General features: G+C 40.5%; 1 protein-coding gene across 9 annotated transcripts in view; it reads left to right on the top strand.

The window, feature by feature from the left end:
- LOC103473571 (ankyrin-1-like) overlaps nucleotides 1–11,217 on the top strand; it is a 37,668-nt gene that overhangs the window by 2,660 nt on the left and 23,791 nt on the right. For 7 of the 9 annotated variants that reach the window (XM_017307815.1, XM_017307823.1, XM_017307820.1 and 4 more), the window contains exons 4-23: nucleotides 221–319; nucleotides 511–708; nucleotides 817–915; nucleotides 1,097–1,195; nucleotides 1,397–1,594; nucleotides 1,707–1,805; nucleotides 2,837–2,935; nucleotides 3,029–3,127; nucleotides 3,263–3,355; nucleotides 3,531–3,603; nucleotides 4,330–4,350; nucleotides 5,565–5,688; nucleotides 6,155–6,218; nucleotides 6,446–6,558; nucleotides 6,654–6,878; nucleotides 8,792–8,946; nucleotides 9,158–9,369; nucleotides 10,447–10,651; nucleotides 10,753–10,849; nucleotides 10,980–11,208. In XM_017307815.1, the coding sequence (XP_017163304.1) occupies nucleotides 221–319; nucleotides 511–708; nucleotides 817–915; nucleotides 1,097–1,195; nucleotides 1,397–1,594; nucleotides 1,707–1,805; nucleotides 2,837–2,935; nucleotides 3,029–3,127; nucleotides 3,263–3,355; nucleotides 3,531–3,603; nucleotides 4,330–4,350; nucleotides 5,565–5,688; nucleotides 6,155–6,218; nucleotides 6,446–6,558; nucleotides 6,654–6,878; nucleotides 8,792–8,946; nucleotides 9,158–9,369; nucleotides 10,447–10,651; nucleotides 10,753–10,849; nucleotides 10,980–11,208 (2,601 nt within the window). The remainder of the gene's footprint in view (nucleotides 1–220; nucleotides 320–510; nucleotides 709–816; nucleotides 916–1,096; nucleotides 1,196–1,396; nucleotides 1,595–1,706; nucleotides 1,806–2,836; nucleotides 2,936–3,028; nucleotides 3,128–3,262; nucleotides 3,356–3,530; nucleotides 3,604–4,329; nucleotides 4,351–5,564; nucleotides 5,689–6,154; nucleotides 6,219–6,445; nucleotides 6,559–6,653; nucleotides 6,879–8,791; nucleotides 8,947–9,157; nucleotides 9,370–10,446; nucleotides 10,652–10,752; nucleotides 10,850–10,979; nucleotides 11,209–11,217) is intronic. The other 2 variants (XM_017307821.1, XM_017307817.1) reach the window with 2 other exon arrangements.

Raw genomic sequence — 11,217 nt, 5'->3', positions numbered from 1 at the left:
GATGAGAAAACTACTCAACTAAAGACTAGAAACATCAACATTTTGAAATTGGCTGACTTGTGAGAACATGGGTTCTCCGCATTATCCAATCAGGATCTGATTTTAGCCATGGTTTTTCACTGATCAGCAGTAACAACCGTCTCTACTTCTTAATAGAGCAAATATTTCATCGGTTGAGTATTTGAGCCGTTCGATTAAGTGTCTCTTTGTACTGTAACAGAAAGTGGAGACYCCCCTCCATATGGCCTCCAGAGCAGGACACTGTGAAGTGGCTCAGTTCCTGCTACAGAACGCAGCGCAAGTGGACGCAAAAGCAAAGGTATCATCATCATTTGTACTTTTATTATTAAGAAAAGCAAAAAAAAAAAAATTCTCATTAGTGGCTCCTTTAGGCATTCACAAAGACTTGCATTGAGTTCAGGTTCTGAATATCAAGTTTGCATTGGYGCTGTGATCATCATTTAATTTGCTGTGTAAAACAATTTCAGCACTGTTGTTATCCCCCTGCAGGATGACCAGACACCCCTACACTGTGCGGCTCGTATGGGCCACAAGGAATTGGTCAAGCTGCTCCTAGAGCACAAGGCTAACCCTGACTCAGCGACGACTGCAGGTCACACGCCTTTACACATCGCTGCACGTGAAGGACACATCCACACCATACGGATATTATTAGACGCAGGAGCCCAACAAGTGAAGATGACAAAGGTGGGGTGGATTATGAAACCCCGGTGTCACATTTTGCATCATCAACATGTAAATTTATCTGTCAACCCTTTTTCGTGTGTTTCGTTTTATTCCCCGTCTCTGGAGCAGAAAGGTTTCACTCCTCTCCATGTAGCTTCTAAATATGGAAAAGTGGATGTAGCGGAGCTTCTTCTGGAAAGAGGCGCCAATCCAAATGCAGCAGGGAAAGTGAGTCATCGCTTAACTCCTGTACCTCGATAATCAAACCTTAGTGAGGAAATGTTGCTTTATCAGCTTTTTACCATAGTACGTGTCCCATACACACGCACATATTTCTGTGTTATRTTTGTGTATGTGCATCTCTAGGTTTATATATGTTTACATGTGTATGTGTGTGTGTGGTTGACAGAACGGTCTGACACCCCTTCATGTGGCCGTGCATCACAACAACCTGGATGTTGTTAAACTCCTGGTCAGCAAGGGAGGATCTGCCCACAGCACTGCCCGAGTAAGATGCTCACYGATGAGTGTGCACATGCTCACACAAGCCCTCAGCCTATGGAGAAACTCTTGAACCTGTCCTTGTACTTGCTAGATATCTCTTTTACAGAAGCATTCAAGTATTTACTGTGAGTTGCACTCGGACAGGCGTTCCAAAGACCAATGTCCATGCCTGTGTGTGTGTGTGTGCCTTTGTCTATTCCTCCAGAACGGTTACACTCCTCTGCACATAGCTGCCAAGCAGAACCAGGTGGAGGTGGCCAGTGTTCTGCTTCAGAAYGGAGCGTCCCCAAATGCAGAGTCCCTCCAAGGCATCACGCCCTTGCACCTGGCTTCACARGAGGGGCGGCCCGACATTGTGGCTCTGCTCATCTCCAAACAGGCAAATGTAAACCTCGGAAACAAGGTAGGGTAAAACGGAACTAAAAGTTTATCTCTTGAATTTGAATATACAAAAGGTGCTAAAGGAGGCAAGCTAAACTGAASTTGGCTGGTTCTTTTTTGCCGTTGCTTTTCAGAATGGACTGACTCCTCTGCATCTCGTAGCTCAGGAGGGTCATGTGGGCATCGCAGACACTTTGGTCAAACAGGGCGCATCCGTTTATGCTGCTTCACGGGTAATTCACACCGCCGGACAAGGGCATGCGTTGACAAGATTCGTTGGATCTGATAAAACACAGAGGCTGACATCAGAATCTGAGTGGAATCATTAGCTCATTTTAAACAGTATGCTGCTTCATAGTTCTTTGCCTAGTCCTCATTTTTGACAGAGGTCAAAACTGAGTAAAGGGATTCGAGATGAAGGAAAGTCTATCAGTCGGATTCATTGTTTTCATAAATAGAGGTGCTAATCAAGATGATGTTAACCGCAGCAATGTTACGGAGGAGAAAAGAAATAGAAATTAAAACAGTGTGTAACAGTCAGGTTTTTTTTTTTTTAAAGATTCTTCTTAAATGTAATATGTTAAATTAGATTTAAGCATGAAACTACTTGATTTAATTTGWTAACCTACAGCAAGGCATCATCACCAGCAGACTAAACAACAGRCATTCAATAAAATAAGGATTTTTCAGGCATGAGATTTAAACCATTTAAACCAACCAAGCCAGCACAAATGCTTGGCTTGTGCTTGAAAAATGTGAAMTGTAATTTCTGTAATACAGAATGAGCCATTTGAACATAACGGTTCGTCACCAGATGGCATTCTTTTTTTCATAGTCAGTGAAATGAACAATCATATTAACTATAGCAATGTTTTTTAAGGAGTAAGTAAATGGCGCAGCTAAGACATAGTCTGCAATTTTTTTGGTGAAATTCAAAAGCTGWRWAWWMTYTWTRKKKWTWTTKTKWTWTTTWYAYWKTGTSWMASASMKWKRSRMAMAYRTRKRSKYTTKKRRAAAKWRKRSRMAAWRWSAMWAKMKMWMASARMWMYAMAMAYATWTWWAWAKWRWARWRTWYMYRYSMMWRTGYKCWYWWKWKWTRTKTWTAWWWKWRMWSYWCTYWWWAWAWAWARWKSTCTTTTTTGTGTGTGTGTCCTGTTTAGATAATGCATTTTTTGTTGCCATGTCTGAATCATTTTAGATTTGTTAATCATGTTGAATCAGACAATTAGAAACTATTCATAAAGTCTTTCTTATCTTCCCTCAGATGGGCTATACCCCCCTCCATGTGGCCTGTCACTATGGAAACATAAAGATGGTGAAGTTTCTTCTGCARCAGCAGGCTCATGTGAATGCCAAAACAAGGGTAAAACTCTTCTGCGACTTTAAGAGCTAGGAACATTGCTTTTTGTCTTTATACTTTTGAATGAATGTACATTTGTTGTTTTTATTCCTGCAGATGGGCTACACCCCTCTGCACCAAGCAGCTCAACAGGGCCACACTGACATTGTGACTTTACTACTRAAACATGGAGCCATGCCTAATGAAATCACATCAGTAAGACATTCAAATGTTCTTTTTTTATTTACTTGCACTTAACAGTTTTGAATTCTAAACTCTGCATAGAAATTAAATATGCTGATATTTTATTTGAAAAAGGAGAACATTCTTGAAGTGTATTTTTCTCTGCAGAATGGGACATCTCCTCTTGGCATCGCTAAGCGATTGGGTTACATTTCTGTCATCGACGTGCTAAAGCTGGTTACAGAGGAGTCTGTTTCCGCTGTGAGTAACGCATCGCCCTCTGGGTACAATGATTTAAAAAGCGAGCTTCAAAATTATTTTCACGGCAAAAATATATCTTTTTTTGATCAAATTCTTGGACAAAGTGGAATCCAAAGTTTCCTTTCTCTACTCCCGCCATTCATCTTACTTTTAATCTCCGTTTGGTTTTTCACAGATGACCACAGAGAAGCATCGGATGAGCTTTCCTGAGACAGTAGATGAGATTTTGGATGTTTCTGAAGATGAAGGTAGGTTTTCTGTTAGAATTATGTTATATCATGCAGTTTTCAGCATCTTTCACAGTTATTGGCATCACAGCAAACGGATGTTATATCTAGTCGTCAGTTAGACATGTTTTCTTTCAGGTTTTAAATTTATGCCACACTTGCATCCCATGGAAACTGGAAGTCATTGACATTGTAATTGTAGTTCCTAATCACTACAACTTTACAAAAAGAGAAATGATTTCATTAAGTTTGAATCTTGCACTTTATCATATTTTTGTTTTGTTTGTTTTTTAAGATAATTTTATGATGTTTCAACTTTGTGTACCTTTTAATTACTGTTTTGAATGCTGCGTACCTCTGGGCCATATCTCACACAAAACGTAGATTTTATCTCAAGTTTTTGTAAAAAAAAAAAAAAAAAATTTTATATCAGAATTGTTCAGTGTTATTGATAATTGTGACTTCAGTGATTTTTTTTTTTATAGTTAAAAATAATTTTCTAACGTAAGCTTTGTTTCTCCCTTAAATAAATATGTTTTTCCAAAGTGTGATTAATGTGTTTTTCACTCATCTTTGCCAAGTATGCCAATGATTGTGGAGGGTGCTGTTGCTTTTACTGTGCTTATTTCCAGCTTTTGCCTTATTTAGCTAGAGGAAAACTTCATGGGAAGTATAGAAAAATGCCACTGTCGATGTTTCTGTTTATATGCTTACAGTTTATAACCTTTCCTTCTATTTGTTTTGTAGGAGTTTGCCAGCTAACTTTAGGTATGATTGTATCCATTTCTCTGCCTTGTCCGGTCCGGTGGCTAGTGAATGTGTGCCGTCATCGCAGTTACTTTCATTATCTCTGTGTGTCACTAATTGTCTTTCTAATTATTCTCTGTCTTTCAACTCCAGCACTGTTTTCTYGTCTTTATCTTCATCCTCTCTATTGTATCTCTGTTCTTTTTTTCTATTCCAGCTTCTTCAGAAATTTATTGAAAAAAAATATTATTCCTGCTTCTCATCAGCATGTGTAAACGTCTCATTTTGCTTTCACCGGCGTCCGATGCGAATTTAAACGGGTTTATTACGGACAGTATTCCAATTCGTCAAAAATGGCTCTCTTCTAATATAATGTTGCTCTTCTTTTTTGCAACTTWATTGACCCATTAACTAATTAAACACATGCTGTGCAGCAGCTGTGACTCTCCTGAAAACAACACACAACCCCATTTGCTGTTTGATATGAGCACAGGCAGTTGCACATCAGCCTCGTTTTTCAATCCTCTTGGTCTTGTTTAATGTTTTTGGCGTTTGCGGAACAGCCTGTCCTGGTGGATGTCTGTAAACATCTCTGTCTGTTTAAGTGCCTAATTTAGAAGTCATACATATTATTTCTGTTTAATAACCGAGTTGTTTTCTCCTACACAGAACCACACAGTTATTCCATCCGTAATCAGCATGCTCACAAAAAACCCGGCTGTCACCAGGTTGCCTTGCAGTCTCCCTTCCATGCAGTGTACTATGCTGTCCTAATGATCACTGTCTTACCACKCTTCTTTTTTCCACTTCTGTGGTTTCCATTTGTTCTCAGTGTTGTTTGACTCCATTGCTTGGACTACAATGTTTACAGTTGCCTTGTGGCCGTTGTTCTCTGTGGTTTCTCTAAGGCGAAGGGATGGGAAAGAGGTGTATTACCAACCATCTTAACCTTTTGGATAAAGTCAGCTGAAATTATTGACATTTAAGTATTTATAGATGAGTTTTTAAAATACACAACAAATAAATTAGATTGGCATGCATCTATATATAATTTTTTTTYTTGCTATAGGAAATTTGTAGAACTTGGGAGATGAAATCAGCCACCATTTTGCATGGGCTACCTTGTTCTTTCTCCTAATCCTGTTCTCTTTACAACCAGTTTTTTTTTTTTACCTTTTGAGATTTTTTTGTCTTTAACTTTTCAGCCTTCCTCTTCCTTTTTATTGTATCGCCAGGAGATGAATTGCTCGGGCTGGATGGCGCACGCTATTTGAAACTTGATGACTTCAAAGACCAGGATGATGACTTTCTCTCCCCAAAGAAAACCCTGAGAGATTTTGAGGGGGGGGCGGGAACCACGTAAGTCAGGTTTCTGAGGTTTGAACCACACATGCTAATWAAATTAGGCTAAAGTTATGCAGATGGTTACTTTTTAAGGTCTTTGCTGTGTAGTGGATAGATTGTTGGTTTCTMTACATGTTGAATCAGATCTCTGGATTTGTTTTTGTCAAACAATATGCGCTATCGTTAACCGAAACTCATCAAAAGTTACAAACTGGTCATTTATTTATGACTAGTTGGAAATCAGATTCTGCTGGTTCTGCTGTCTATATATAAAACATTAGCATTGCTTGCACATTTGAATGCCACTGTATATTTTGTCATAATAGATAACATCATGCATTTTCTGTTAAGAGCAAGCATGCATATGGTTGTTCTTGACAATTAGATACAGAAAACTTAATTGCCTTATTAATATTTTATTGCATAGMAATATGAAGTCACTGTGTTCTGCCTTTGATTTTTCTGATTTCCTCCCTCACAGGCCATACTCCCCTGCTATTCCCAGGATTCCTTGTGTGTCCCCGGAGACAGTACAGCTCGACCAGGTAGCCTTCAGCCTCATTCACATTTAACAAGCTCATGTTGCTCAATAAAATATTAATATAAAATAGTTTTTCTGGCTGTTTCTGTCCTTTCCTTACATTTCTTACATTATGGAKCATTTTTAATCATTTTATTTTCTTCCTTTTTCCTTTTCTGTGTCTTAATCTTTACCATTTGTGGTTGTGTATGTTTTTTTTTGTGGTTTTTTTATTATTATTATTGTTCTCAGCACACGCCCATCCCTTTACCAAAAGAGTATGATGAGGATTCTCTTATACCGAGTAGTCCCGCTACAGAGACCTCAGACAACGTCAGCCCTGTGGCCAGCCCCATTCACACAGGGTGAGCTAATCAGTTCATAATCCTTTAATTGCTTGCTTTAAAAGCTCCTATCAGTACTATTGCATTAAAACCACCTGTCACCCCACAATGCCCAGGTTCCTGGTGAGTTTCATGGTGGATGCACGTGGAGGCTCCATGCGAGGAAGCAGACACCACGGCTTGCGGGTGATCATCCCTCCCCGCACCTGCGCTGCACCGACACGCATCACCTGCCGTCTTGTGAAACCCCAGAAACTGACGACGCCTCCTCCACTGGTGGAGGGAGAGGGCCTGGCTAGTCGCATCATCTCCCTGGGGCCCTCCAGCATGCAGTTTCTGGGGTGAGTCGAACTCATATTTGGTCAGTTTGTGCTCAGCAGTATTAAAGTTAGCAATTTTAAGTATTTCTCAAGTATGAGGAGGTTAAATTAAGGAAAATAGCGAGTATTTTCAAAATTACAAATTTTTTCACAATAAATGTCCATCCTTTCATCCATTGCTTTTCGCTCTCTGGCTTGTGCAAGCTTCAAATTTAAAGGCAGGCCACAATGAAGAAATATCTATCGCAAAGTCGGAATGATATTGTGAATAAAAAAAAATTCTGGAAATTAAAATTTATAAAGTTTGGATATTTTTGCATGTGAACTTCACATACAAGTGAAGTCCAAACATTAATTTTGTCTTCATTGTTGTACCTGTTAGTTGTTGGGATATATTAGATAACCAGTAACCATTTTGTCCTTGACATCAGAAGCAGGGAGAACGAAGGAGCAAGCATAAGGACTTCAGCCAGTTTGACAAGACACATTTCTGCGGCTGTACGGCCGATTCAGAGAATCTCCATATTGAGTTGTTGTTCTTGGTCTGCAGAACTCGGTGTCTTTCAAAAATGTCCCTGTGAATTAGCAGTGATGCTCAGAGTGGACTCATTAAGACAAGTGGAGAGTGAAGAGTAGCCCTTGTGGTTTGATCCATTATCTGCTAGGCGAGCTACTCTGGCTCAATTAAGGAATGATCACAAGAACAACAAACATCCTTATTTCAGTTTTCTCTTCATATTTTCTCTTTCTGACTTCTACCAAAGAGTTCAATTTCTGCTAAGACCCCCAGTGATCCCAGAATGCAATACAGAAGGACATCCATATTTATTCTCTATAACAGTGGGCCCCAAACTACGGCCCGCGGGCCGTATCCGGCCCGCCTCCACATTTGGTCCGGCCCCCTGAACAATACCAGAGAGCATTCAGATTTTTTTCCATATATTGTATTTTCCGGTTTATATGTGGATTTTTCTTCATCCACCAGGGGGCTCTTTAGCAGGAAGTGTGTCCCGTAAACTGTGGGTGTTTTGTTTTTCATGGCGCATTGCTGCCATCTGTTGGACTTTTAGGGAACTGCTTGACTTTTATGTTATTTAATCAGTACGGTTGTTTGCTAGCGGTAGAGCAGATGAACGCCGCATTCCAGGTCGAATTCTTCGAAGCAATGCCTGTAACTAGCAGCTTATACTTCAAAACGTTACTTTCCCTCAATGGAATATATACTAGTCAATACCAGTGACCGTTTCACTAACGGTTTTTGCCCATGTGCTTTCTGGGTACATGGGTAAAAATCAATAAGTCAATCGAGAAACGCGCAACAACCCCCCCTCAACAACGCAGCGCAGGTGATAAACGTGTAACACTTTTTCTGTTACAAACTGACACCGGCACCCCACCAGAGAAGGGAAAAGTTATGTGGCCCTCACAGGAAAAAGTTTGGGGACCACTGCTCTATAAGAAGTTAATGCTCTAAACAAGTCCATGATGGTTGCAATAAAAACATTCTAGAACAGACTGTACTCTACAGTTTGTAACATTACTGCATTCTGGTCTTAATGTTGTGCCTTATTGGTATATTACTCAGACTTTGGACAGCGTTGTTGGTCCGTTCATTTTGGTTTGTTGTAAATCCTACTGTACCCTTGCAATGTCCTCAACTGTCCTTGTTTCCAGCTCTCAACACCCACATTCTTCACCTCTTTCCTCTCACCTATAGTCCCTGCAGATCCTCCTCTGCTCATGCTTGTCATGGGTTTGGTTTACTGAGGTCTTTGATCATTACAGAAGTATCTTGTATTATTCTGTCGAAAACCAGGAATTTCTTATACCAGTACAAATATGTAATCGCCTCTAACTCACTGAAGACTCTTGATTCAAACTGAAAAATTTATAAAGACATTAAAGACTTTTAAAAGTACTTTATACCTTCACAGGCCTGTCATAGTGGAAATCCCCCACTTTGCCTCATTGGCCCGTGGGGACAGGGAACTTGTGGTCCTCCGAAGTGAAAACGGCTCCGTTTGGAAGGAACATCGCAATCGCTATGGAGACGAAGTGCTAGAAACCATTTTGAATGGCATGGATGAAGGTCAGTTTAATTTGAACAGGTACTTTCTTCCCACAACTGCTTGCATGTTCTCAGAAAAGTCACTTGCCACCTTGAGATGCAGCCCTCAAAGGAAACTTTCTCAAGGCCGCTGTCTCAGCAAACTTTGAAAGTCAAGATTCTCCTGATTTACATTAAGCCAATAAAAATCCATCGTTTTGCCTCCCTCTGACCTTTCTTCACTTTGCTGTAGACTTGGAGAGTCAAGAGGAGCTGGAGAAGAAGAGGATACGTCGAATCATCTCCACCGACTTCCCCCTCTACTTTGCTGTAGTCTCTCGCATTCAGCAGGAAAGCGATCTCATCGGCCCCGAAGGTGGCCGGCTCACCAGCAAGCTGGTGCCCCACGTGGAAGCCATCTTCCCTGAGACGGCCGTCACCAAGAGAGTGAGGCTGGGATTGCAGGTAAAGAGATGGGAAGACATTTCTGCACCAACGCATAGAAAAAGTAACTGCTGGGATGTTTGATGTTTCACTCTGTCTTGGAAAGAGAGAAACTCTGTGGTCTTTAGTGGCACATTTACCCGCTGGATTAATGTTGGCTTTCATTGATTTATGTTTTTGAGCTGCTCTTTTTGGCAAATAAGGGAATATACTATACTTTTAGTTTTTAGGACTCATGTTGATGTTGCCCTCTTAAGAATATCTAAGCATCGTAAGTGACTTTTCTCAGCTGTAAATCGGCGTCTCAACCCTTCTGTTTCAAGCACAAGATAAAGAAATTTGCCTAACTCTTTAGTTAATACCCCTTTTCACAAATCTAACACAACACACTCACTAGAGTCTAAAAATAAACAAATAACAACTGACCACACTATACCATAGTTATTCCTGGTTGTAGTGAACATGAAATAAGTGAGTGAGCAAGTGAACATTTCAAATAGCTTGTTTAAACTGCACTGCTGATTATGAAACCGTATGATGAAACCAGTGTTTTTTAATAGACTCCTGCTTGTAAAGTTGACACACATAAGTCACCAGTCAGGCAAACCTTTTATTGTTGTACACATAATGGGCTTTCATTGTATTTTTTTTCTTTGTTTGTTTTGGTTACATACCTTACTAACATTTTTTGTTTTGTCTCGACGACAAGTCGATGTAAAATCAATTGCATGAGTCTGCATTTTTTGCTTTGCCTGACATTGGTTTGTTTTATGTTTTGCTTTTATCCAGCTGTCGTTCGTCTCTGCTCAGTTGCCTGATTTAAGTTGTGAGCCTCACTGCCTGAGCTGATGCACTGGTCTGAGTTGGGTCAGATGTGAAATATGACTTTGTTGCATGTGTGAGTATGGCTGTGAGTTTGTTGTTTCAGCTTATTGCACTTTTTTTTTCTTCAGTTCTCGTTTAAGCATTAGTTCCACACTTATCCTTTGAAACTTTATACGCTGATTTTTTTGTTAGTTTTTTTTTTTTTCTCTCCTGCAGTCATGTTTTTTTTCTGGATTTTCTTAACAATCTTTTGTCCCCCTGAATAAATTTCAGGCACAACCAATCCCTGATGAACTGCTAACTAGGCAGCTGGGAAACCAGGCAACCTTCAGCCCGGTGGTTACAATCGAACCCCGGCGGCGCAAGTTCCACCGTCCAATTGGTCTGCGCATTCCTTTACCTCCATCCTGGAGGGAAAGTCCACGTGATGCAGGGGAGGGAGACACCACCAGCTTGCGCCTTCTCTGCAGTGTTATAGGTACTGTTAAAAAAGAAAAAAAAGTCCAACCTCGAATTGCTAAGGACTGCAAGAAACTGTGTCTTTGCAGATTAAACTCACTGTTTGTTTTTGTGACTTAGGTGGAACAGCTCCAGCTCAGTGGGAGGACATTACTGGAACCACCAAGCTGATGTACGCGAGTAGCTGTGCCAGTTTCACCACCAACGTGTCTGCAAGGTAAGCAACTCGGCACGAACTTTGTGAAAAGAAAAAATCTATTACCACCCTTCTTATTTTTTCCACAATCTTCATGTGCAGACATTTAGTGTCTACTAGCTTGAATCATTTGTTCCTCTTTCCCATCCAGATTCTGGCTGGCAGATTGTCCTCGTACAGCAGAGGCAGTGACCTTTGCCAACTTGCTGTACAAGGAGCTCATGTCAGTCCCATATATGGCCAAATTTGTAATTTTCGCGAAGATGAACGAAGCTCGGGAAGGTCGATTGCGTTGCTACTGCATGACAGATGACAAGATGGACAAGACTCTGGAACTGCACGAAAACTTCTCAGAGGTGGCCCGAAGTCGAGACATCGAGGTAAGCGCA

This window comes from Poecilia reticulata, linkage group LG12 (assembly GCF_000633615.1).
Source record: "Poecilia reticulata strain Guanapo linkage group LG12, Guppy_female_1.0+MT, whole genome shotgun sequence".
NCBI classification, from domain to species: domain Eukaryota; kingdom Metazoa; phylum Chordata; class Actinopteri; order Cyprinodontiformes; family Poeciliidae; genus Poecilia; species Poecilia reticulata.
This window is presented reverse-complemented; position numbering and strand designations above follow the sequence as displayed.